The sequence below is a fragment of the Mauremys reevesii genome, linkage group 1 (assembly GCF_016161935.1).
Source record: "Mauremys reevesii isolate NIE-2019 linkage group 1, ASM1616193v1, whole genome shotgun sequence".
NCBI lineage: Eukaryota > Metazoa > Chordata > Testudines > Geoemydidae > Mauremys > Mauremys reevesii.
In genome coordinates this window covers 197,470,429-197,497,511 of record NC_052623.1, presented here as the reverse complement: position 1 = coordinate 197,497,511, position 27,083 = coordinate 197,470,429, and the positions used below count along the sequence as shown (strand labels likewise).

The window sequence follows — 27,083 nt, the reverse complement described above, 5'->3', positions numbered from 1 at the left end:
GTTTAAAGGACACGAGACTTTGGTATTAAATGCTCAGACATTAATATTTGTTAAAATAAAAGTGCTACTAACTTTCCAGTTATGATGATTTCAATACAAAATAGGTTTCGTTAGGGTATATTGGAATTACTTAACTTGATTCAACAGTGTTTTTCACATTGCCGGCTTTTCCATCAGAGTGGCTAACAATCCCTGAAATTATGCCTTTAAAGAGCAGTTACACCAGTAGTTAATTGTGGCAGGAATAAAGACTTTCAAACAGTTTAACAGGGTTTTATTTTAAGTATAGTAGTGCAATATTTACAAAGTTATGTTCATAAATAAACACTTGGGTAAAGATTGCAGATATCCAAAATGCCAAATCATGAGAATATGGTTTATATATATACACACACACATTGGTATCAGTCATTTAAACAACTTTGGTTTTTACTGGAGGGAAGGTAGTTAATTTCTTAAAATCACTTAACACTAACTCACTTTTAACTGGTGCCCAAAAGTAATCCAAAGCAGAGCCTTTGCATACAGCAGTATGATTAATAGACAAGTACTGGGTGCTGAATTTTTTTGGTAATATTTTATTAAAGGAATTTGACTTCACCACAACAATGGCTGCTAAATTCCTGTTTGCTGACAGTGGATTATAAAGCTATATTAAGAGTAAGGCAAAACAGAATTTCAAAGCCTGCGACTTCGTGGAGCTGCTATAAACTACTAGATGATATCATTAACTAAAGGGGTGTAGATGAGGAGCCCCTGCATAAATGTTAGGGAAGTCCCTGGATTGCCTCTTATTAATGATCCATACTATCTCCCACATCTTACTTAGTCCTTTGGTTAAGCCTCCCCCATTAATCAAAATAGTCTAATATATATGAATTTCAACTCTCTATGAATACCCTGATGCTATACCACATTCCCAAACCATACACCTTTAAAAAATTAAAGCAATATGTATTAGATCTTTACAAAGCAGATACAAACTTATACTCCCTAACATTTACACATGTGAATATCCCATTGACTTCTGTAAGGGTGCTGTGGGTTAGCTGAGGTGCTCAATCCTACAGTCCTCACATGGGGCCTATGCATGAGAGTGTAGGATCAGTCCACCTTCCCTCCTACCCCCCAAGTTAATTCCATGGTCTCTATATCAAACTGCAGCATGGCCCTGGCTCTCTATAGTCACAAAAATGTGTTAAAGGAGAACACTGCTTTCTTACTAGTTACAGTGGGTGAACCCTCAAAGTATAGCTGTTAGCAAGGCCTCACAGACTACACAAGACATGAAGAAATGATTCTAAATAGGTTTTAATAAATTTTTATATGTAAAACTTATACATTCAGAAGCTGAATTTACTTATTCCCTGTTTGAAAGAGTCTTCTGTTTATGATATAATGACAACATCACAAAGTCAAGATGACCATTTCAATTAAAGCATAAGTAACAGGATCCCATGAACTAACACAGCTCATTTTTTATGCATATATTCTTGGTAATAAGGAGGCAGATTTAAAATGCAGATTTGCTGCTAACTTTGATTATTCTCCGTTTTCTGAAAGCATCAAGAGGTTCTTAAATGTAAGTCTGCAAAGGAGAAAGCCTGAGACTGGTTTCAGTACTACAGACTATACCATATGAACATTAAGGGTACCTTCAACAATGAAATCAATGGATATTATGCCCAACAACCGCAGTGCTGAATTTGACTCGGGGTGAGTAATATTTAATCAAGACTACAACAAGAGGCACAAAAAACAGACTAAAATATCAGTAATCGAAGCACAGCACACAACTACTATATATACACAAGGAGACTATTATACTATGTGGGAGTGGGGGGAACTTGGGTAATCATTAAAAGGCAAGGTTATGTTTATGCATTTTTTGTCAGTGTGGTAAGTGCCATTGTTTTCTATAATACATACATTGAAAGTGGAAAGAGTAACATTTGTACAACATCCACTTTCTATTCATATAGGCATGAACATATCTAGCCCATGCACACACAAAACCCCACTAATCTAAATGTAATTACAACCTTTATCATATTTAACTTCATAGTAGCGACAGTGGATTTGTTTAATATTTGAGGGGAGAGAGGCATGCAATACCAATTTGTTTAAATTATCACAAAGGTCTGTTCCAGTAGTATAGTGCTAGTATCATTTGGTCACTAACCTGGCCCAGTTTTAAAGCGATGACTGATGTTTTTTTGAAAAGGGTACCACTAATAGTGACATTACAAAGAAACTGCGTGGTCAAAAAATAGTGCATTTTCTGCTCTCACTCTTCCCCCTCCCCCACACACACAGACTCCAGGGGAAAAAAACAACTCTCTCTCGAATGGAACTACTGCTGCTGTGACTATAAAATTACATGTAAATCATTTTAGCATTTTTTTTTCCAAACGTGCAAAACAGCCAAGTTCCTGATTTTCTTCTCTTTGACTAGTGCATCATCAAAGGCCACGGTGTATAAACAAATGTATTTCTTTTCACATATCACCACCTCTGTAGCAGATTCTGTCACTCTCGCCAGTTAGTTACGCTGGAAAATTACAAAACAAAACTATTATTCAATGTTTTGATTAACATCACCCACAACCACTTATACTTTGTGCTGCCTAACTAAATTCAAACTTTACAGTTTTCTAAAATGTAGACAAATTCACTCATAAAAGCAAGGGTGGCTAGTATTGGCTTGAGCCAGGTATAGTAAAAACAACTGCTGTATAATTTCTCAACACAGCTTGGCATCGTATCTCAGTTTTGACCGTAAAACCCCTGTTACTCTAGGAGGTGATTTTTTAAAAGGTCCAAATAGCAGGTGCCTAACTAACCTGTGTGTTTTTAAAAGTCTTCACCCAGTATCTTATACAGATATGGAGTGAAGAATTTTGATTTGCACAAACAGGGCCCAGAAAACATTGAACAATTCATTTAAAATCGTCTGTCAAAGCAGAATTCGCCTTCAGGGTGAAAGGTTGTTGCACTCACCCCATTTTGCTGTCTGACTTTATTGACATTTAAAAAAATTTAGATGAAAGAACTTCATACAGTATAATGGTCTACTTGTGTTAGATCATTGCTGAGGGAAAAGAAAGTGTTGATTTCCAAAGCAGGAGTATAGATATTTCCTATGAAAGAGCCTTCCCCCGCTTCCCCCCAGTCTTTACTTCAGTTATACCAAATGACTAACATATTTTATCACTTTAAGGGATGCTGGTAAAGTTATTCATTGTCTCATATGAGCAGATGCATTCCTATTGGTTTAGAAAGCAGCCCTTATGTGTACTCGGATGAATCACAACAGCTTAGCCACGAGTTACAGAAATTCAGCAGTACATTGTACTTAATTTAATATTCCAGCTTATAAATATCAATAAATTAGCATCAGACAATAATCTTACTGGCTGCCTCTAGTTCCATTTGTGCTCTGCACAAAGATAAAATTGGTTGAAACCACTCTCATCTAATAATGTAGAGTTCTCTCTAGGGTCAGGGTCTGGCAGTTTCTCAGTCTCCAGGGGTAGCGAAAGCAGAGTTAGTGTCTCCTAGTACTTATGTGGGTGGTATGTGAGAGCAGGAAATATAACATACTAGCGTGAAGGAGGAATACAAGGAGAAAAAATAGGTAGTCTACATGTAAGATAAGAACACAGACCATTAAAACAATAACTGAAACAGGTGACAAACCCACAAAGCCAAGGGAATTCTCTACTTGATGGAGTCAAACAGTGCAGACACACTATGGAATGTCTGAGTATACATACTCAGGACACTACTTAATTGTGGAGATCCTCCTCTAGCAGGGGTGTGCATTTCTTTCTTAAAATGTTTGGTGGTTGCCTTAGCTCAAAACTTCTTTGCTAAAACGTGAACCTCATAAAACTAAAACAAAAAAAGCTATTACCTGTATTAAAGCAATTCTGTCACTCTACAAGCAAGTTCACATGGTAACACAGCTTCTGCAAACATTCTAAAATTGTTACCATAACCACACTGGGTAAAGTGCTAGATTCACCAGTGTATAGTCAGTAAGATATCAATGTGCAACTAATGTATTGGGAGAACTGTAGCAATACCAGTCAAAACAGATAAAATATATGGTCACCAGACTAGCTTAGTATTTAAGTTAAATACTGTAACCATTTCAAAGCTAGTTTTTCAAATAAATACATAAGTAAACAGAAAATTAAATGCACCATTAAATCTTAATGTGAAATTTTTTTTTTTAAATTATAATTGGTCAAAAGGCAATTTTTTTTAAATTTGACAAATAGAAATGCTACTTAACCAACAGCATTCCCCCCAAATACTATTACGTTTTTGTACGAAGGGTCAGATGGAAATTATTTTATTTATTTTTTTAAGTGGAGGAATAATCTGCATGTTCAAGCCCGAGAACAAATTACAAGTGAAAATTTAGCACAACCTTAAATGACACTGTCAAATTAATACATGATATTCTTTGCACTACTAATCCCATATTTGATTATTACAATTGCTAGAGATTTAAAAATTTAATAATTTAATAATTTTTTATTTAACTTCTTGAACATCATTCTGTTTGGAGAGTCCATAATCACCTTTCTGGATCTAAATTTCCTGTTAAAAAGTGATTGTTTGGGTTTCCAACAAAACAGGAGAAAGTAGTTTTTCATTTCACTTTGTATACTCTTGAAAAAATACTCTGAAGATTTTTCTTTTTAAAAACAAAGTCTAAAAGTTGGGCCCACACTACTTGGCAATGTCCCTTTAAATATAATCAGCAAAAGATTGAGTCTCTCTCCTGTTTTTGGCCCATTACAGGCCATAAAGGAGACTTACACACACCCTTTCCCTCACAACCAGGGGGAAAAAAGTAAAAAGTTTGCTTGTTTTTTACAGTATAAATTCAGTTCTTGTTTACCCTCTTTTTACTGGTAGACTCTATAGATGATAGGAGTATTAGGAAGCTTATGACATCACAAAGTGATATTTGATCAACTGAAAGGGAAAGTGTTTTTTGTTAACACCTATTTAATTCACACCCCTAACAACTGGTGGGAGGGTAAGGGAGCTCTTTTTTGTTCATGATTCGATACCTCTAGCCCTTTTGGTAGGCGCTAAGAGAGGCTGCAGTTTGCAACTCTGATTGTTACAAAGGAGACTTCAGCTAAACAAAGATGATAATACTTGACATTTCTGCTATTTCCAAGATAAAAAATAGCAGAAATAATCCAATATTTAAACAATCCAACACACCTTTCACAATCCTTCTTTATACCATATATCATAAAGAAGTAAAAAAAAAAAAGGATACAAATGCATCTGTCTTCAGGTCACCTACAACATTCCAGTTCAATGCAATAGAACTTAAAGATTGCACCTTTCATGCGATCTATATCCTATGCTGTATCATATATTAGCAGCATCCTCGGTACAGGTGATTTTTAATTTTAAAATCTCAGAATAAACATTAATTAACTGATCAAAATCTATAGCGGCAGGTAACATTTGACTCACCATCATTCTAACATCACTCCTTTTGCATCTTAAAAAGTCAAGCAGAGGATTAGTAATTAGCCAAGCAAATAATTAGAAATGTCACATGATTAGTATTCTGATTAGTTTTAAAATAGGTGTTGAGACATCACTACTTCCCAGTATGCCAATTAATGAATTTCCGAAAAGCCTAAGGAAGACAGGTTTCAGGGCCAACCTTCTTCCACTGTAAAAAATCCCCCACACCAGGCATTAACAGTATCATTTTACACCACCACCATGTGTCTTCCCAAACCCAAGAGACTACAGAGAAGAGGACTGAGATTTTGCCTTACCCCACTGTGAAAGCCTCTCTCTCACTTAAATGCACCTCAAAGAATACTGGCTCAAAAACAGCTTTCCTGGGGGAACATCCCTTTTCCTCAGTAAGAGGTGGCCTTTTTTGCAAAGCAGACAGGGATACTGTTCCAGTTGTGATGCTACTTTTGTTCTAAAGCAGTCAGCAATCAATGGCTAGCAGGTGTAGACAATACACAACACTCCCTTATGCCCAGAGTTGCAGGCATCACACAACAGTGATACATCAAACTCTTAGTGGCTCAGAGAGCTGGATAATTTGAGACACTTTACTCAAAGCAACAGCACTCAGTGCTAGGCAAAACTGTGACCCATCTCTAAAAGGCTTTGTATAATCCCTTAAGTAAAAACATAAGATTTTGATTACCACCTACCATTAAGTGATTCTTCTACAGATTTCTGTAAAATATTTAAAAATATTTATATATATATATAAAAAAAGCCTTCATGTCTATTTTTGGCTTGCCACAGTTAAATTACTCTAATTGACATATACAGTAAGTAGTGATTCTACAAAAATGAAAGAAGCTGAAGATTAGTAACTATGATTATGAAAAACAAATCCACCAATAATTGCACTCTCTTTACGTAATCTCCAACCACATCAGGAACCTCATTTTCCTAGTGAAATGTGTAGAGGTGGCAAGAGATACACGAGACACACTACTTGTAAGTGAAGCAGCAATGACTTTTCTCCGCAGTCTGATCACTGGTGCACGAAGCAAACAGCACCAAGATTAAAAAGTACGAGTTAATAGCTCTACAGGAGACATCCCAAATACTTATGCATTTTATCTAGTAGGGAACTAACCAGAAGCAAAGTAATATGGACAAACTGGAAACTTGATAGATTTTAAAAGGAAATTGATTAAGGTTGACAGTCTCAAATACACGCCCTTTTCCCCTGGGCCTCAAGAAAGTGTCAAGAGTTATTTTAGAAATGTGCCCCTACTAAAAATAAATCACAGGTGTCTGAGTGCAAGGTTACCATAGCCCTTTGGTTATAAAGAATAAAAAAACCTTTTAATTTTAAAGGCAACTGCACATCTTTTTATAAACCCCTTTAACCCACAGCAATAGGTGCTGAATTTCTCCATGGAGGCAAGCAACCCTAAACCTGATTTTCAGACCAGAATTTCATTGGGCCTCTAGACTCCTGTGTACTTTACTGTACCCACAAAACAATCTGTCTGTTTCTCTTTGGAATCATCCAGTGCCAAATGCTGGGGCCCCTAGCCACAAGTCCATCCAGTAATTAAACATCCACCATTATAGGGATTCTGATTGCAGCTGTAAAAAGGGCCAGTTTGCATTTGATTACCCTTTGGAAAACAGGGTAACCACAATTTTGGAGGCAATTGAACCTAGTATATTAAAAAAAAAAAAAGAGGCAAGGCTACAAAACCAGGATTACCTTCCTTAGAAAGATTCAAAAATATACACTTATTCTGCATGACCTAAAGATAACAGCCACTCTGCTTTCAGATAGCCTCTTCAATATTAGGAGCATTGTAAAGAAAATTATAAAGGGTATAGCATTTGTGTAGCTGGGAACCCAAAAGTGTTAGACCTTCCGTGTGAAAGAGACTGCGACAACGAAAAAAAAGTGTGTGTGTGGGGGGGGAATTTATTAAAGACAGACTGAAATCTTGTTTATTAAATGTTTATACATCTATTAGTGCCAACAAAGGGTGCACTGTCAACTGAAGGTATCCATACAGCCATACAAAATATGCAGTATGGTCAGTGGAACAGGAAGCTTCTTTAGACAGCCTGACCACCCAATGGTCGTTCCAACTCGAGTTGGATAGGGTATGTTTGTTTCCATTCAAATCCTTGGCCTGTCAGATAAGTTAGCCAGCAAGGGGACCAATTACAGATATCTGGAAGTAGATCATCAGGAACTGGACTAAGACCACCAATTCAATTAACACAAACTACTGAACAGCTACCCTATAGCAGTGACTTTTGCTTGCTACCAGCCTGGTCTGAATTCAAACTAGTGGTGAAAGGCTCAGTATCTCATTACCATACCTCATCTAATTACCCCAAATTTATTATTATTAAGCTTACCGTTGAAGGTTGATTTTTCTTGCTGGAACCTAAAAATATTACAGAACATAAAAATGAGCATGTTATTAGCTATATAAAAAGAATCCAACATGTAACTGAAGAAAAAGACAAAAGTTGGAGGAAAGCAACAATAGTTAGAAGGAATCACATCCTTAGTTATTTATCCCAAACTACTTTGTGCGATTTATACATTCTAGAAGACTGCATCACTCTTCTGAAGAGGGGATAAATGTTCCTAGCACATGTGTTCCATGTATTAACTCAGCTAAAGCACTTTGAGATCATGAATTAAAAGCATTACACAAGAGCAGTATTATTGTTACTATAGCACTCTCGTGTTGGGGGGGACGGACTATTGTTTCAACAATGATACATTTACTATTTGCTTGGCCAGCTCACCGCATAAAAATCTATCACATGAATGATGATCATGCAATGGGATTTCAATGTAATAAAATCTACTCCCTGCCTCCCAAAACCATATCTAATAAGACTGTAGCAGCACAATCTGGTGACATAAAAACCACAAAAGTTAAGTTAAATAGTTTAGGTTAGCCTGTTGCACCAAAGCCAAACTCTGCCAATGGAAGTTGTGTTAGGGTTACTCTGTTGCCTCTTCTGGTCTCTCTCAGTTCATCCCCTCCGGTGCCAAGCTCCATGCCTTTACACCTCCTGGGATGGAATTCTCTGATTCTCCTACTGTTAGGCTAGGTCCAGAGTAGAGTACTCTGGGTATGAACCATAATAACTCAGCAGGCCCAAGGGGGTTCAGCATTTGCAAGTCTTCATTTTGAGAGCTTGTGACCAATGGTTAATACAGGTGACCAGAACAAACCATTGTTTAATCTTAGCAGGAGCACAGTATAATATAAGAATCAAATAATTTTAACACAACAAAGGGGCTACGTGTACTTCTGTTTTACCCTACTCCTCACCACCCTATGTTAATAGGCCAGGCATGTTTGCTTCTTCAGATCATCATGCATAACGTCTGTCTCTGTCAGTCTTCTCTCAACGAACAGCTGCCTGGCAACTGCCTGCTCCCTAAAGAATAACTTTTAACAGTTTAGTGTCCTTTTCAACTGTTCTGGCTTCTAGCCTGAGCAAAACAAGTCTTGTAACTTTGTCTGGAGCCTGGAAGTAGTAGCTTCCTAGTTCACTGCTCAAGCAATGTCACTTAATGACCTCCACCCTTGCTTATGGGGAAGTGGTTTATCTAGAGTAACTGTATTGCCTTCCTGCTAGTTTCCTAGCAGCCTTGCTGTTCAACTAAATTACCATCTGAATACAATAAACATTTCAATAATCACATATACCCATACAGCAGGGGTCGGCAACCTTTCAGAAGCGGTGTGCTGAGTCTTCATTTATTCAGGGGTTCTCAAACTGAGGGTTGGGACCCCTGGGGGGGTCGTGAGCTATCAGCTATCAGCCTCCACCCCAAACCCCGCTCTGCCTCCAGCATTTATAATGGTGTTAAATATATTTAAAAAGTGTTTTTCATTTAAAAGGTGGGGTTGCGCTCAGAGGCTTGCTATGTGAAAGGGGTCACTAGTACAAAAGTTTGAGAACCACTGCTCTAATTTAAGGTTTCGCGTGTCTATAATACATTTTAACATTTTTAGAAAGTATCTTTCTCTAAGTCTATAATATATAACTAAACTAGTGTTGTATGTAAAGTAAATAAGGGTTTTAAAATGTTTAAGAAGCTTCATTTAAATTTAAATTAAAATGCAGAGCCCCCCCCGGACCGGTGGCCAGGACCCGGGCAGTGTGAGTGCCACTGAAAATCAGCCCGTGTGCCGCCTTTGGCACGTGTGCCATAGGTTGCCTACCCCTGCCATACTGTATCTATCCCAATTACCAAGTCACATACAAAATAAAGAACATATTACAGATCAGCCCCACAACTTCCAGTCTGCACATATCCAGAAGCAGAATTTGTCCCATTACTACATCTAATACACACGAATAAAAGAAGTTTTTCTCCCAAACTAATCCCTCCCACTTACCTCAATTCTCCTTCTGCATTTAAGTTTCCCTCTGCCTGGGTCATTTTACCTACACACTTTTTGGTCACCCCCTTGGGTCCACTTCCTAAAGAAGTTTGTTTTTTACAGGTATTTATTGTATATTCCAAAAGCACATCATTAGATTAAATACTTTTCTGGTTACTTTATTCTGATGTCAGTACTGGATGAGGAGACCAATTCATGCAATGAGACTGAAATACAAATCAGGCTATGTTAGTAAAACCAATTCTAGAATTATCTTGCTGGCCAGAGAATTTTCCCAGAAGTTTGGCTTTGAAAAAGCATAAGTGGGCCACATTGTTCACTCCAGGAGTTCCCTTCACAAAATATCTACCAGATGTTCTCCCCACTTCTCAAGGAAAAGGGTTTTTGGAGAGGAGGCTTCACATGCGGGAGGGGAATATGTCATAGATTAGTGGAGAAAAGGAAACTGGTGTTTGGAGTTGAGACACCTGTATTTTTTTAAAACAATGTAACTTGTAACATGTTATTTTTAAATACAATTAATTTCACCTCCAAAGAAATGAATTCAGGGAACAGTTCTTCTGAACATTCAGATTAAAACACCAGAAAAAAATGTAATAAAAAATATTAGGTGCTACTTACCCGTAAGAATTGCATGAATTAGGCCAACAAGTGCTGTAAGAGCCATAATGGCTAAGCCAGCAATCACGACAGCACTATTTTTTGGATGGCCTGCTGTTGAAAACAAATTAAACATTTATATTATTTTATTTTAAGCAGGTAAAGGAAGATATAAGATGTAATTTCTCACTGAAATTTTTCTGTTTATAGCATGAGTGATCATTTTCAGCTAGGAAGGCACAATAGCCTAATTTACCTATTTTAACGATATGCAGAAAAAAAAATCCTTGTAATTTTTGAAATGTCATTTAACATAAAAAATTATAGTAATCTTTTGCATTCTAAGGATATTTTTAATTATTCAGTGTTTTTCTCCTTTAGATTAGAACTTCTACTCCCTATTTGCAATATTGTGCAAATTTAATACAAAATGAAAAATAATTTAATTAAGTACATAGCAAACGTTTTGGGTCAAATTCTGCTCTCCATTACACAAGTCTAAATCTGGAGTGGCTCAAAAATATCCCCCAGATTCTCCAAATTTACATCAATAGAGCTGAGAGGAGAACTTGGCAGTTAAAATCTAACCTAGTCCCCCACCAAAATGCCCACTCATCCTGGCCCCAATTAAGAAAATAACTTAAGTTTAACTTCAGAAGGGCTACTCATCTGCTCAAAGCTAGGCATATGCTTAGACTCAAGGTCTCTAATTTCTACTGAAATATTTAAATGTTGAATTTTTAAATAAAAGTCTGTCTCATGCTGTAAATGGGTACTGTGAAAGGGACACCATCAATTTGGGAAAATATCACTTCTGTTTGAAAATGTTGCACCTACTATAATAAAACCACCACCTCAGGTTACGATAAATGAAAAAGATTAGCAAAAAAGTTATCAGTTTATTTAACTGTTGCATTTGACAGCATTTAGGCCCTGATCCTGCAAACACTTACTTACAAGCTTAACTTCATAAGTATTTGTGTATGTGTTGGCAAGATCAGGATCGTAGTGTATAGTCAGAGGGACTCTTTCACCTCTATAGTCAGTTTTTCTTTTGCTAAAAGACCCATTGAAAAACAGCAACAGAAGAGCCTTATTTTTCTCAAAGGAGTTTTTTGTTTGTGATATTTTTAAAGTCAAGATGGTATTTAAAGGATGTTCTATCAGAAGCAGGATTTTTTAAAAATTAGGCAGTTAAAAAAAATCCAAGTTAACATAGCTTTAAGAACCTGTTTTCAAAAATAATTTGTAAACCGTTTTTGAGGCCAGTGCAGAGACGGTATATTTTTTCCTTTTTAAAGAAGATCAGTTATTGAAAACTCTCCATAGCTTTTCTTACCAACCCCCATTTAAAAATAGTTACAACCTGTTCATGCTGGCCAAAACAGCGTCAAATACTTGACACCATTTTCAAGAAAAGTTTTTTAAACTGTTTCTTAACCACGGTGCATTTAGTAGAACAGAGGCATAATTCTCTCAAGTCAAAGTCACATTTATGCTTTCTAGGATAAGTCACACTTCAAGACATCTACAAGAGAAAGTATTTTATATGAACACAGTTTAGTGTTCTACCATTACTAGAGCCGTGTGCAGATACAAAATTTGCATCTGCATCTGATCCGGGAGCTGCAAAAATGGTCTGCTGATAAAAAGCAGATATCTGTGGATTTGCAGGGTCTAAGCATTATTCCCAAACACACTGCCAAGGTTGGCCAGCCCTAAATTTGCCTTCTCTTTCTTCTGAGATTACTTTGCTCTGTGTTTTACTCTTGAAGAAAAAAGCTTCAATTTTTTGCTAGCCCACTAGAAAATAAAAGCCAAACGTTAATCAGTACTGTATCAGAACAATGTAGGCATTCTTCTGAGTTTACTGTTTAATGCGTTAGCGTTCTTGCTGAAGCTCCTGTGATTCATTTGCCTCAACGATACAGTTAAAACCTGCACAGCAAAAGCAAAGGTTTGACAATGCACGTTACTGATTTATTCATATAAACATCAGATATGGACTCTGCCTCAGTGCATGTGTGTGTTCTTTTTAAGATTGTGGAACACAATCAAAACAACACAGTAATGAGGGTCAATGGTGGTTGTAGGTGACACTGTAGGGTATGCAGTGTTGCAAAATAGGTAGTAAAATAAAGCAATTCTTTTTTTAGGCAACTGCTTGCAGGATGCAGCCATGCTAGATAGTCATACTAATGAAACTATAATATGTAACACAGAGGTCGGCGACCTTTGAGGAGTGGTGTGCCAAGTCTTCATTTATTCACTTTAATTTAAGTTTTCGTGTGCCAGTAATACATGTTAATGTTTTTTAGAAGGTCGGTCTCTCTAAGTCTATATATTATATAACTAAACTATTGTCGTATGTAAAGTAAACAAGGTTTTCAAAATGTTTAAGAAGCTTCATTTAAAATTAAATTAAAATGCTGATCTTACACCGCCAGTGTCCTCAGCCCGCTGCTGGCCTGGGGTTCAATTCACCTAGGCCAGCAGTGGGCTGAGCGAGGCCTGCGGCTGGGACCCCGGCTGGCAAGGGGCTGGCAGCCAGAACCACAGACTGGCAGCGGGCTGAGTGAGACCGGCGGCCGGGACCCCAGACTGGCAGCGGGCTGAACGGCTCAGACCACTGCTGCTCAGCCCGCTGTTAGTCTGGGGCCCCGGCCCTGCCCACATACAGTGGGTACCTACCTTCTCCCTGGTTTTAGCCCATTCTCTTCCTCTCTCTCTGCACTGAGCTGAGGGTGGGGGTGCACTGAGCACAGGGCTGGGGGTGAAGGAGCTGGCTGAGGGTTGGGGTGTAGGGTCTGCCAGGAGCTAGAATGAGGCAGGGAGCTCAGGGTTGGGGCAGGAGGTTTGGGTGTGGAGTGCTTACCTGGGCAGCTCCCATTTGGTGTGAGGGGTGGGGGTGGGGATGTGGGAGGTGCAAGAGTCAGGGCATAGGATGTGCGGGGGCTGGGTATGTGTGGGGGGTGCTGGAGTCAGGGCATGGAGTGTGGGGGAGCTGGGTATGTGTGGGGGGTGCTGGAGTCAGGGCTGGGGTTGTGGTGGGTGAAGGGGGCTGGGTATGTGTGAGGGGGTGCAGGGGTCAGGGCAGGGGATTGGGGGGTGCAGGACTCAGGGCAGAGGGCTGGGGAGGTGGGGGTTCAGGAGTCAGGGCAGATGGCCAGGGGTGTGGGCTGGAGTCGTGAGGATGCTCCCAGCCCCCTGCCCTGAGCGGCTCATGGCAGGGGGCTGGAGGGGATATGCCCTAATTCCACCCTCCTTCCCCAAGGCCCCAGCCCCGCCTCTTCTCCGGAGCACGCAGTGGCTGAGGTTCTGGCTCCCGCTTCTCCCCCTCCCTCTCCAGGGCCATCAGCTGTTTGGCCGCAGGGAGGGAGAGGAGGAGGGGCAGGAACCCGGCATGCTGAGGGAAGAGGGAGCTTGGCTGCCAGTGGAGGCTGCCCTACAGCAGCAGTCGGCAAGACCGAGCTTCTGCCCCCTACCCCTGAAGGAGAGAGCGGTGGGCGGGGGCAGAGAAGAGCAGGCTGGGCCGGGCAGGATTTTTAATGGCACGCTGCTGCCTGCTGGGGTCCCGGTCACCGGCCCCGCCCAGCCCCCTGCCAGCCTGAGTTTGGCACCGGGCTGAGCGGGGCCAGCGGCCGGAACCCCGGCAGGCAGCAGCATGCCATTAAAGATTGGCTCGCATGCCATAGGTTGCCAACCCCTGATGTAACGCAATGCCTTTAGGCTATTTTTCCTTCACCAGATACAACAGCAGTAACACAGCAGTCCTAGAATACATTTATAGCAATTCTATTGCTAAATCATGAAGCAGAAAAGCAATTTTACAAAATATTCCAGTGTTAATGTGCAAGTAAACTGTTCCCACTAGATATATGTAAAAATGTAAAATGTAATGTAGAAAGAACAGATACAAAAAAGTATTTTGTGCAAGAGATTCTCATTGTTACACCAAATTGCTAAAATTAAGTATATTTTCTTTTAAAAGAAGGTATAATGCTTACCTGTAACGCACAGGCCAAATCCGATGACAGCAATCAAATAACCAAGTGATTCCAGAACTATCACACCAATTGCAAATGACAGATTCTCAGAAACTGGGGGGGAAAAACCAAATATTCTACTGTAGCTTTTGAAAGGACAACAAAAGAAAACATGTGAGGTTTGTGATCCAAACTTGACTAGGAACCAGGATCTTCTGAATCCTAGTCCTGGCCCTCTCGTTTGATGACTAAAGAAATCCTGAGCCAAACAGGTAGACCTTTCCCTTAAAGGATGAGGTACACAATAAAAAGGAAACAACGTAAGTAGAAAAGTTAACAAAAAATCCCCCCAGATTGTGATTCAATCCAATCCTATGACCATTGATGAGGAGTCTGAGCTACCCAAAGACATTCTACCCCCAAATTCCATCTTCTAAGCAGCCAATTCAGTTCTTTTCTTGAGCACCTAAGCCAGGTGATCTCAGATTATTCCCTTGTTCACAGGACATTAGGAAGACCAGGACCCCAGCACACTGTCATAGTGCCTATTTATGAATGACAAACATCACGTTATAGTAAAAAAATAAACTGTTTCTAATAGTAGATTGAGAAGCTTTTAATGAGACAGTAAATAAATGAATCCTCACCTGTCTGAAGCAGAAAGTATTGAGACGGCACTAATATCACAGCAGGGAGTACAATTAAGCCAAGTCCAATTTGATTCTGTGGCTTAAACTCATCTGTAAAGAGTTGTATACATTAGTAAAACAGAAAATCATGGCTGACATTAAGCACATGCAAAGCAAGTAACCTCTTGGGATCCTCACACTTTTAGGGGTCTGGAAATCCCATGCAAGCTCTGTAACTCACTTCCTGACCTTTGATCTCTTCAAGCAGTGGGACAGGAGGAGGAAATCAGTTTTTGGCCTAGTTCTCCCTTTCCATAGTTGGAGCTCTGCAAATAATAAGGCTGCCCTGGAGCAAATCCAAATGAAGTAATACATTTTAAATAAACACCCAGTGTCCTAAACAGATAGTTATGGGTTAATGTCTCTTTTACCTGTAAAGGGTTAACAAGCTCAGTGAACCTGGCTGACACCTGACCAGAGGACCAATGAAGAGACAAGATACTTTCAAATCTTGGTGGAAGGAAGTCTTTGTTTAGGTTCTTTGTTTTGGGGGGTGTTCTCTCTTGGATCTAAGAGGGGCCAGAGGTACATCCAGGCTCTCCAAGCTTCCTAAAATAGTCTCTTCTATTCAATATAGTGAGTATTAATTAAAAAGGCGGATTAGTCTTTTGTTTGTTTTCTGTATTTGCAGATGTGTATTTGCTGGAAGGATATTTTATCTCTGTTGCTGTACTTGTACTTATGCTAGGGGGGAGGGAGTCCCTCTAGTTTTTATAAGCTGTATACCCTGTAAGCATTTCTATCCTGATTTTACAAAGATAGATTTTACTTTTTTCTTTCTTTAATTAAAAGCTTTTCTTTTTAAAAACCTGATTGATTTTTTCCCCCTTGTTTGAGACCTCAGGGGATTAGTCTAACTCACCAGGGATAGGTGGGGGGAAAAAGAGGAGGGGGAAGGTGAATCCCTCTTTGTTTTAGATTCAAGGAGTTTGAATCAGTGTAGTCTCTCCAAACGACCAAGGGAGGGAAAGTCTGAGAGGGGGAAAGGTGGGGGAATGGTTTATTTCCCTTTGTGTTAAGACTCAAGGGGTCTGAGTCTTGGATTCCCCAGGGAAGGTTTGAGGGGAATGGAAAGTGTACCAAAACACTATATTTTTGGTTGGTAGCAGTGCTATCAGATCTAAGCTAGGATTTAAGCTTAGAAGGGTACATGCAGGTCTCCACCTTTTGGACGCTAAAGTTCAAAGTGGAGAACAAACCTATGATACCCAGTAACTATATAACCCATCAAACCTAGGTGAAGATTTTGTACTTTTTTCTTTCAACTGGCCAGATTCAACCTGGAGGCTTGGACATCTGCTGGGACTGTAAATGTTAGCCCTGTATATAAGGGAGTCTGTGCCCGAACTTGTTTAAATACCAGGTTCTGGAGAAAATAACATTCCTGGATGGGATATGCCGAGCCCCAGGTATTGGAGTTTTGTTTAACATACTGTGTTGCTTACAGTGATAAGGTTTGGTTCAGTTCTTTTCTCAGTCCTGTTCACCCCTCCTTAAAAAGAGTTTCCATTGCGTATATCTTGTATATTTAATACTATCTTGTCTCCTGATTCTTCCTTCTATGATGGTGGATGCTCTTGGTAGCACGGTACACTAAGGTTTCTGAGCACTCCACAGACAGATCCTATTGAACTTCACTTAGATTAAAGACATTGTTCTATTCCAGTAAAGTTTGTGGCTCAGCCCAGTCAAGTACTGGACCAGACCAGTTTATGGGTTAGTCTCCTAAGAGGAGGAGAGAGAATCTCTTCTAAACCAGATCCATATGTATTACCACATACGGGGCCCAGAAGCTCAGCTTCATCAATTTACAACAGCTAAGGATCTGATCCATTGTGTTGGATACTGATATTAACATGTTTTGATATTGCTTTGTGCAGATTTCCATGTTAAACAGAAGTCTGCAAATATGGACAAAGATTAAACTACTTTTTGAGCCCCAGTTTATAAAAACTGAACTCCAGGTATGAAATTTAAGCAAGCAACCTCTTACGAACTCGGAATTACCCATTAAGAAATCAAAACAGAAAGAGCGTATACATTTCTAATGGCATCATTACCAAGAATCAATAAACCCAAAAAGACGGTTACTCACCTTTGTAACTGTTGTTCTTCAAGATGTGTTGCTCATATCCATTCCAATAAGGTGTGGGCACCGCGTGCATGATCGTCGGAAGATTTTTACCCTAGCAACACTCAGTGGGTCAGCTGAGGCGCCCCCTGGAGTGGTGGCCTTATGGCGCCGGATATGCCTCTGCTGACCCAGAGCCTCCTCAGTTCCTTCTTGCCAGCTACTCCAACAGAGGGGAAGGAGGGCGGGTTTGGAATGGATATGAGAACACATCTCGAAGAACAACAGTTAAAAGGTGAGTAACCGTCTTTTCTTCTTTGAGTGCTTGCTCATATCGATTCCAATTAGGTGACTCCCAAGCCTTACCTAGGCGGTGGGGTCGGAGTGAAGGACCGCTGAACCAAAATGCAGCATCACCTCTAGACTGCTGCACTATCGCATAGTGGGAAGCGAAGGTATGTACTGATGACCAAGCTGCTGCCCTACAGATCTCCTGTATGGGCACATGAACCAGGAAGGTGGAGGATGAAGCTTTAGCCCAAGTAGAGTGGGCAGTAACGTGCGTAGCTGGGACACCAGCTAAGTCATAGCATGCACGGATGCATGATGTAATCCAGGACAAGATGTGCTGTGTGGAGACCAGGAGGCCCTTCATCCGGTCTGCCACAGCTACGAACAGCTGGGTCGTCCTAAAAGGTTTCATTCATTCGATGTAAAAGGTGAAGGCCCTGCGAACATCTAGGGAATGCAGCTGTTGTTCTTGTCGAGAAGCATGTGGCTTCGTGTAGAAGACCAGAAGGAAGATGTCTCGGTTGACATGGAAGGCAGACACCATCTTAGGAAGGAAGGCGGGGTGTTGTCGCAGCTGTACCTTGTCCTTATGAAACACAGTATGCAGTGGGTCCGACGTGAGGGCTCGAAGCTCCAACACACGTCTCGCTGAAGTGATAGTGACGAGGAAAGCTGTTTTCCAGGAGAGGTACAGGAGTGAGCAAGTGGCCATCGGCTTGAATGGGGCACCCATGTCTGGATAGGACCAGGCTGAGGTTCCAGGTAGGGGTCGGATGCCGAATTTGCGGGTACAAATGTCCCAATCCTTTGAGGAACCTGCTGACCAATTGGGATTGGAGAAAACCGAGTGCCCATTTTCGCCCAGGTGGAAGGCTGAAATCGCTGCTAGGTGTACTCTGATGGATGAAATCGCCAGGCCTTGCTGTTTAAAAGATAAGAGGTAGTCTAAGATGGTAGGTACTGGCACCTCCAGAGGGGCAATATTGCTCACGGCACACTAGCATCAGGAGAAATGCTTCCACATGGCCAGATATGTGGACCTAGTAGAAGGGCTTTCTGCTACCCAAGAGTATGTGCTGCACCGAGCGGGAGCAACGCAGCTCAGATTGAGTTAGCCATGAAACATCCATGCTGTGAGATGGAGGGATTGCAGGTCCGGATGACAGTGTCGGCTGTGCTCCTGAGTGATCAGGTCTGGCCACAACTGGAGTGGAATTGGTGTGGTCACCAACAGATCCAAGAGAGTGGTGTACCAATGTTGCCTGGGCCATGCCGGGGCAATCAAGATTAAGCAGGCCTTGTCTCTGCGTAACTTGAGAAGGACCTTGTGGACTAACGGGAATGGAGGAAAGGCGTAAAACAGGAGATCTCTCCATGCCATCAGGAAGGTGTTCGATAGGGAGCCCAGGGGTGCCCCTGGAGAGAGCAGAAGACCTGGCACTTCCGATTCTCGCGAGAGGCGAAAAGGTCTATGTGGGGAAACCCCCACTTCCAGAAAACTGAACAGATAACATCTGGGCAAAATTGACCACTCGTGAGCCAGAAAGGATCTGCTGAGGCGATCTGCCAAGGTATTGTGGACTCCCAGGAGAAACGACGCCACCACGCCGATTGAGTGGGCTATGCAGAATTCCCACAGGCGAATGGCTACCTGACAGAAGGGGGATGATTGCACTCCCCCTTGCTTGTTGATGTAAAACATGGCTGTTGTGTTGTCTGTGAAGACGGCGACACAACGGCCATGAAAGTGTTCGTGTAACACCTGACATGCCAGGCGTACTGCTCTCAGTTCCCGTACGTTGATGTGCAGGGTTATCTCTTGTGTGGAACAAAGGCTCTGTGTGCGAAGATCCGCAAGGTGACCAGCCCAGAGATGATGCATCTGTGGTTAGGACTATGGAGGGCTGTGGGGCATGAATGGCATCCCCCCGCATACCGAGTTGGGCTTTAGCCACCAAACCAGGGCGGTTAAGACTTCCATTGGTACTGTGAGTACTGTGTCTAAATTGTCCCACTGATGGTTGGAGGGGTGGGGGGGTGGCGTGGTTCCGGCCCATCTGAGGACCAGCTTGCCTCCTCCTACCACCCCGGCCACATCTTCTAGAGAAGTCTTGTTTCGGCCAGGGTTAAGATAGGTGCGCTGCGGTTGGGGTCGGAAGGGCCTACATTGCGCCACCGGGGTATGCATGCCCAGTGAGCACATGATGGCCCTGTTATCCTTCAGACTCTGGAGTCAGTTTTGTATGAAAATAGCCCCTGGCCATCAAAGGGCAGGTCCTGAATCATTTGCTGCAGCTCCGGTGGGAGACCAGACACCAGCAGCCACAAAATGCGGCATTTTGCTATGCCTGAGGCTAGAGTCCTAGCCGCCGAGTCTGCCGCATCTATTGAGGCCTGCAAGGATGTCCTGGCTAGTTTCTCCTCTAGCAAGGCCCCGAACTCCTCCCTGGACTCCTGAGGAACCAGCTCTTTGAACTTCCCCATCGAGTTCCAGGTATTATAATTATAACAACTCAAGAGGGCCAGCTGATTAGCCATGCTGAGTTGTAGGCCGCCAGTAGAATAGATCTTGCGCCCGAATAAATCCAGGCTTCTAGCTTCCTTGGATTTGGGAGTGGGAGCTTGTTGACTGTCTTTCCCTCTCATTAACGGACTGTACAACGAGGGAGCACGGTTGGGGGTGAACGTATAAGTACACATAGTCTTTGCAAGGGGCCAAGTACTTCCTCTCCACCCCCTTGGAAGTGGGAGGAATAGACACCAGAGACTGCCAGATTGTATTGGCATTAGCCTGGATGGTCCGAATAAACGGCAAGGCTATCCGTGTGGAGGTATTGGCAGATAAAATGTCCACCACCGGATCCTCGACCTCCGCCACCTGGAGGTTCATGTTTCGTGCCACCCTACGAAGTAAGTCTTGGTGCGCATGGAGGTCTACAGGTGGTGGAGGATACGCCCGGGACTAATGGGTCCTGGGGCAAGTCATGCTGGGGGGGAGGGGGCGGGGATCCGGCGGCTCTGGGTCCCCTATGCTAGGGGCATGGGCCTGAGCTGAGGGTAGGGCCGTCGCCTCTGATCCCCCTGGGGGGGCAGAGGGGACTGATAGTGGCCTCCGGGACCCAGGTTCCGAGTGGGCAGAGTGAGAAGCCCCCGATGGGATGCCCTAGGCCTGATGGTATACCCAAGGGGTCCAAAAAGACCATTGTGGGGGTCCCTGAGCAGGATCCTGCCCTTCGTTGTGCCACTGGCTAGCACTGTCTGCGTCTTGGTCATGGATGTGGTAGTCACTCTCCACTTTGAACGACCTCGAGTTGGGGCGGGATGGCCAAGGTGGAGCTGATCGCTCATGCTGGGTCGCACTATCCTGTGTTGTTGGCCTGCGCCGCGGAGATGAAGATCGGCGCCACAGACTCGAGCAGTACTGTGATCTGGACCGGGACTGATGGTCGTATCAGTGCCGGAAGGCAGATCTGGACCTTGAAGAAGATCTACAGCCGGAGCGGTGCCAGGAACGACTCCGAGTAGACCGATGCCAGATCGGTGCTGGGAGCTGGATTGGTACCGATCATGCTGGGAAGATCTTCGTGAGGCGGAGCGGTGCTGCAAGTGCTACCGGCTCCGAGATGGTGATCGGCACTGAGAGTGCGAGCGGTGCCGTGGACAAGACCAGCGCCTGGATTGGGACTGTGACCTGGACTGGGACTGAGATCGGTGCCAACCCATCTCGCTATGCGATGGAGGGCGCATCATGGAGGACTTCCCTTTTGAGGTAACAGCCCGCACCGGTGGTACCGAAAGTTGTGACAATGCCGGCTCAGTGAGCGCAATGAGGTCATGAGCAGTAGAGAAAGTCTCCAGGGTGGAAGGCAGGCCGAGCTTGACCACGGTACGCACCGGGGAGCTTATGTGCACCAGACTCGACGGTGCCAGAGTTGGAGCCTTCACGGGGCGGTCTGGCACGGGACGCTGCTCCAAAGGGGGCACAGGCGGTGCCAACAACTGTACAGGAGCAGCAGGTTGCTTGTGTTGCCTCTTGGATCCCAGAGACAGTGAGTGGTGCAGCACTGGTACCGGTGCCAGAGATGTCCGGTGCCGGGAGGCTTTGCCGGTGCCGGGTAGTTCCGGTGCTTTTACATTAAGGGGGAAAGACACATGTAGCCTGAACTTACACAACTAAAGTCAATAGGAGTGCCATCATTTACTTTAATGGGAGTTCTGATTGGCTCAATTCTTAAATTATAAATACTGTGACTCCACCCTCCAAGAAAACTTACTCTGCAGTTCATGGAACAACACTGATCTACCCTGTAACTACCAGCCCTTGCTTCTGGATAGTTCTGGGCACTTCAAGTAAATTGCCTTGCTCTGTCTCCCTGTACGTGTGCACAGACAGCAATACAAACAAATAGAAATCCATTAATTTCTCAACTGCCTCTCTCTGTCTCCAACCAATACTGCAGTGCAAATGCATATGAGTTAATTCTGGGGAGTTCTGTAACAAGGGAGAAGGAGCAGAGTGTGCAACCAGAAAGGGGCAACACGGGTGTAGAAACACAACACTGGGGGAAGAAGAGAGAACATTCTTCAGAATGCAGCCTCTATTGTTGATTTCAACACCTGGTAACTGGAGCAAAAACTGCCATGCATGCAGGTCATAAAAAAGGTCCTAATTGGGAATATTTCCAAAAAATTCCTGTACATCTGGATTAAAAAAAAATGAACATGTGCCAAATGCAAACAATACAACGAAAAGATGTAAGGCCTGGTTGCCAGAATGAAACATTATGAAAAATAATCCTCAGAAAGCAAAGACTTTGAAGATGATGATCTAGACATCAGGATCACGTGGTTAGTAAACTTATTTTTGCACTATTCTATGGACTGCCTATGAGATCTTACTATGCTAATGAACGATAACTTAGATTGCTGTCATAAGTTTGTGTTTTGGGTGAATTACTTATGAATTTCAAAATGTTTACGTTTAAAATATAATTGACATGTTAGTTGTGGGAGTATTTATCAATTATATTTTTACAGTTACCACTGCACTTCTGAAATGATTTTTTTATTGCTCAATATAATCAAATATACTAGGTGAAGATTTTCTGTTTAAAAGTAGTTTTATTATGCATTTATTAATTTTAACATTAATTTTTTTTTCAAGCTGTTTGGTATGTCTGAGAAAAGAATTTAAATAGATGTAGATAATCCTAATGATTTATTTTCACTATACAACTGGGTTTAGAATAAACTGTATCATTTAAACAGTGGTACAAACAGCTGCAGTAGGAGGAATCTTTCATTTACCCCCTTTTTTTTTTTTTTTTTTTTTTTAAAGCAGGGCACTGAATAATAGTGAGTGAGTAACTTTTTTTACCATTTTATTTCAGGGTCCACTTATATATAAGGGGCTAAGATCATCCATCATCTGAATGTCTACAAGTTCAGAGCCATCTGCTGGTAGCACCAGCAGTGCTGCAACTGAACATACATCAGACGATAAATTACCTGTATTTAAAAAAAAACAAAAACAAAAACAAAAAAAACCACCTTCTCTTCATCATCCAGTAAAATCATGGATGAGTTTGTAATCAGGACCAGCTAGTTCCATCAAGACTCCATAGACTGCTCAGTTCATTTATGCAACAAATTCTCCCTTTCATCTTGTTCGGAATAAACATTTCAATGACATGCTTCAATATTAAGATGAGGCTCCACTCCGCAGAGCAGACATTACTGAAAGGTTGCTGGATATAGTGTATGAGAAGGAAACTGAACAGCGTGCAAAAAACATTGACAAGAAATTCTTTAATCTGGGTCTTGATATAGGAAAAGCCAATATGTGCTTGTATGGCAACAAAAGATGGGATTGTCTACCTTATAGAAACAACTGGTACCCCAGAATACTTAAAAGTATTAAGAATACTTAAAACTAAAAGTAGCAGCAGCAAAAACTGTAACAAACTGTGAACAAAAATTCAAGTGTCAAGTGCATAGCTTTTCACAGCAGCTATCCTTTAGTCCTATGTTGACTAATTTGACTGAAGAGAAATGTAGAAGATATGCTAATAAGTGTAGCCTTGGACAAACTGCAGAAAGATAGCTGCTGTATTGCTTTGGAAAGTCAACAGACACGGAAAAAAGAAATATTCAGCAACAAAGTTAAATTTCAGGCAGTAAAGAAATGGATGGATCAAGCACCTACTCCACCTCATTTTCTTGACAATATTCTCAATTCAAAAACGAGGAGGGAGTGGATGGGGTCAACAAGTTCTAAAAGTTTGAAGGACAGCCACAGTAACTTAGGAAACTACTGTCATTTTCAAGAGACTTGGGCAAGTAGGAATATAAGCTTCAATCACTTGGACATATTCCAAAATTTTTCCAGACTGACCTGAAATAATCAGTTTAATTCACTGATTATTGTTAATCCCTTTGTTCCTTTAATAATTCATTTAGTTGTAAATGTGAAACATGTTTTAATAAAAAGTTTATGAAGCCAAAACATTTAAGGTTGCTTTGTTTAATATGCTGTTTTGTGTTAATTAAATTTCAGTTACCATCCTAATGCAGTTTGTCACAAATCATGAAGAAAAAGTTAATCATCTAGTAAATAAGCAATATATCAGTCACCATTTTCTAACATACTCAAAATGTACAATTAATAAAGATCTGAAAATAGTAAGCTATATAACTGCCTAAATAAATGTATATTGGTATAGCATACCCGAGGCAGCAAAAAGAAGAATCAAATCTATTCTGTGTAAAGACTCTGTTTAGTTGAAAAATCAACATTTAATAGTTATACGAACAAATGAGAATGCACTTTTCTTTAGAAAATAACTGAAGGACAAATGGAAAAATTGATTAAAATCAATTATTTAAATTGAGACTTTCCACTTGGTGATTTAAATCGCTTTGATTTAAATCAATCCACCCTGAATCAAAGAGTAATTATCAATGGTTCACTGTCAAACTGGGTCCATATATCTAGTGGATCCTCACAGGGGGTCTGTCCTGGGTCCGGTACTATTTTATATTTTCATTAACGAAATGGGTAGTGGAGTGGAGAATATGCTTGTAAAATTTGTGGAGGATACCAAGCTGGAAGGGGTTGCTAGTACTTTGGAGGGCAGTATTAGAATTCAAAATGACCTTGATAAATTGTTGGTCTAAAATCAACAAGGTGAAATTCAATAAAGACAAGTGAAAAGTACTACATTTAAGAAAAAAAGATGAAATGGACAACTACAAAATGGGAAATAACTGGCTAAGCAGTAGTACTACTGAAAAGGAATTGGGGGCTTATAGTGGATCACAAATTAAACATGAGCCAAAAAATGTGATGGAGTTGCAAAAAGGCTATTGTCAGTCTCGGGTAATATTAACAGGAGTGCTGTATGTTAGATACAGGAGGGGCAATTGTCCAACTCTATTTGTCACTGGTGATGCCTTAGCAGGAGTACTGTGTCCTGTTCTGGGATGGCACACTTTAACAAAGATACGGACAAATTGGAGAGAGTCCAGAGGAGGGAAACAAAAATTATAAAAGGTTTAGAAAGCCTGACCTCTGAGGAGAGGTTACAAGAACTGAGCAAATTCTGTCTTGAGAAAAGATGACTATAGGGGGGCCCAATACCAGTCTTCAAATATGTTAAGGGCTGTTATAAAGAGGACAATGATCAATTGTTCTCCATGTGCACTGAAGGTAGGACAAGAACTTTAATCTGCAGCAAGGGAGATTTGGGTTGGATATTAGGAAAAGCTTTCTAACTATAAAGATAGTTAAGAACTGGATTAGGGCTTCCAAGGGAGGTTGTGGAATCCCCATCATTGGGGGTTTTAAGAACAGGTCAGGGAAACACCTGTCAGGGATAGTCTAGGTTTACTTGGTCCTGCCTCAACACAGGGGCTGGATTAGATGACCTTTCGAGGTCCCTTCAAGCCCTAAATTTCTATGATTCTATAAGACATTTGGAAAGATAAGCAAACATATGTTTAAATTTTCTCAATAAAAAAAAACGAACTTTGAAATAGAAGGTAAGGCGGCTCCTTTGTGGTATGCGACTTTAATTTCTGATCCTCTATTTCAAGTAATTTTACTGGAATAGGAAAATTGGTAAAACATGGTTGAGCAAGTGATCTCTCTTCCAGCTCACTGACTCTATATGAAATTCCTAGGGGAATGCCTCTAGTCAGTCCACCTTTTCACAGCTATTGTTATGGCTCCTTTACCAATCAACCTATGTAGAAACATTGATTCTATCAAGAAATTTCAACTCCTACCTTCCCATCACAAATTACCCATCTTCACTTTAACCATTTTTACTGATGGTGCCAGGGTGGATTTGATTTAAATCAAATTGATTTAAATATGATTTAAATCACTAGTCAGGAAGACTTGATTTAATCATGGATTTCTACATAAAAGTGCATTCTTGTTGGTTGTTATAACTTTAATACATATTCTTCACAACTCAGATAGATGTAGGTTTCATTTTTAGAAGGTGCACACTATAAATTTTTAAAGTGATTTATTTTCAAACTTTTCAAATTAGTTTTACAGCTATATCAGAAAATGAATGATTGTTTGGTTATTTCATTTACCAAAGGTAACTGAAGCAGATATTTATTAAGTCATTGGGAGGTGAACTATCTCCAATTCAATAGGTTAATAATTAATATTTGGAGGATTTTCTTGCCATGCTATATTAGGAGATCATCATTAGACAGACATTTAAAATGTTTTATTTAACTAAAACAACGTTAGCAAACATATAATATTTTAACAAAACAAGCATATGAATTTTTGAATTAGTTAAACATTCAAGTTTTTAAAATCAGGTTTGTTGTTAATTGTTTTTAAGTAGTTAAATGAAATATTAAAAAAAATTAAATCAACTATGTCAGCCAAGTCAACATGAGAAGCCTAAAATATTGGCTTCTGCAGCTAACTCAGTCGTCTTCACCTTCATTTTCCTGTTTGTTCATAATCTGGAAAAGAAAAACAAGCTTTCCTGCTTTTTCAGGTCCCAAACGATTTCTCAATTGGGAATTAATTAGTCCAAAGGAAGAAAATATTTTTTTTTACACCAGCAGAAGAAGATACTGCTGTTAAAAGTGAGATCATCACTTCAACAGTCTCTGAATCCAAGTACTTAAGTGACTTCCACCAGTCCACTGGTGTGACTTTCTTTAAAACATCAGCAGCAGACATATATATCTTGAACGGTTTACTTTTAGCTCTGAAGTTTATTATAGTTGGCATTATGGAAGGATGATCGATGGATGCCCATGTCATAGCCAACCCCTCGTCTTCAGCAGTTAAGGTTTGACTCTGGTAGCGAGTACTGAGAAATCTGCAAGAAAATGAGCTCACAATAGCGCCTGTCCCATTGGTTTTTTTAATGCTTGTAATTTAACTTTGTCATTGCATATTTCTCTTTTTAAGATCTCACTCAGTTCCTTCCAAATGTTAACCGCGTCAGCAATAAAACAGCTTTCCCTT

At 41.0% G+C, this 27,083-nt stretch overlaps 1 protein-coding gene across 9 annotated transcripts in view; it reads right to left on the bottom strand.

Annotated features, from left to right (window-relative positions):
• Positions 1-257: 257 nt before the first annotated feature.
• CD47 (CD47 molecule) overlaps positions 258-27,083 on the bottom strand; it is an 87,307-nt gene continuing 60,481 nt past the window's right edge. For 2 of the 9 annotated variants that reach the window (XM_039527953.1, XM_039528016.1), the window contains 7 exons: positions 15,172-15,264; positions 14,546-14,638; positions 10,560-10,655; positions 7,921-7,949; positions 6,222-6,246; positions 5,512-5,539; positions 258-2,551 (listed from right to left, as the gene is read on the bottom strand). In XM_039527953.1, the coding sequence (XP_039383887.1) occupies positions 5,514-5,539; positions 6,222-6,246; positions 7,921-7,949; positions 10,560-10,655; positions 14,546-14,638; positions 15,172-15,264 (362 nt within the window). In that variant the 3' untranslated portion in view covers positions 258-2,551; positions 5,512-5,513. The remainder of the gene's footprint in view (positions 2,552-5,511; positions 5,540-6,221; positions 6,247-7,920; positions 7,950-10,559; positions 10,656-14,545; positions 14,639-15,171; positions 15,265-27,083) is intronic. The other 7 variants (XM_039527962.1, XM_039528023.1, XM_039527973.1 and 4 more) reach the window with 6 other exon arrangements.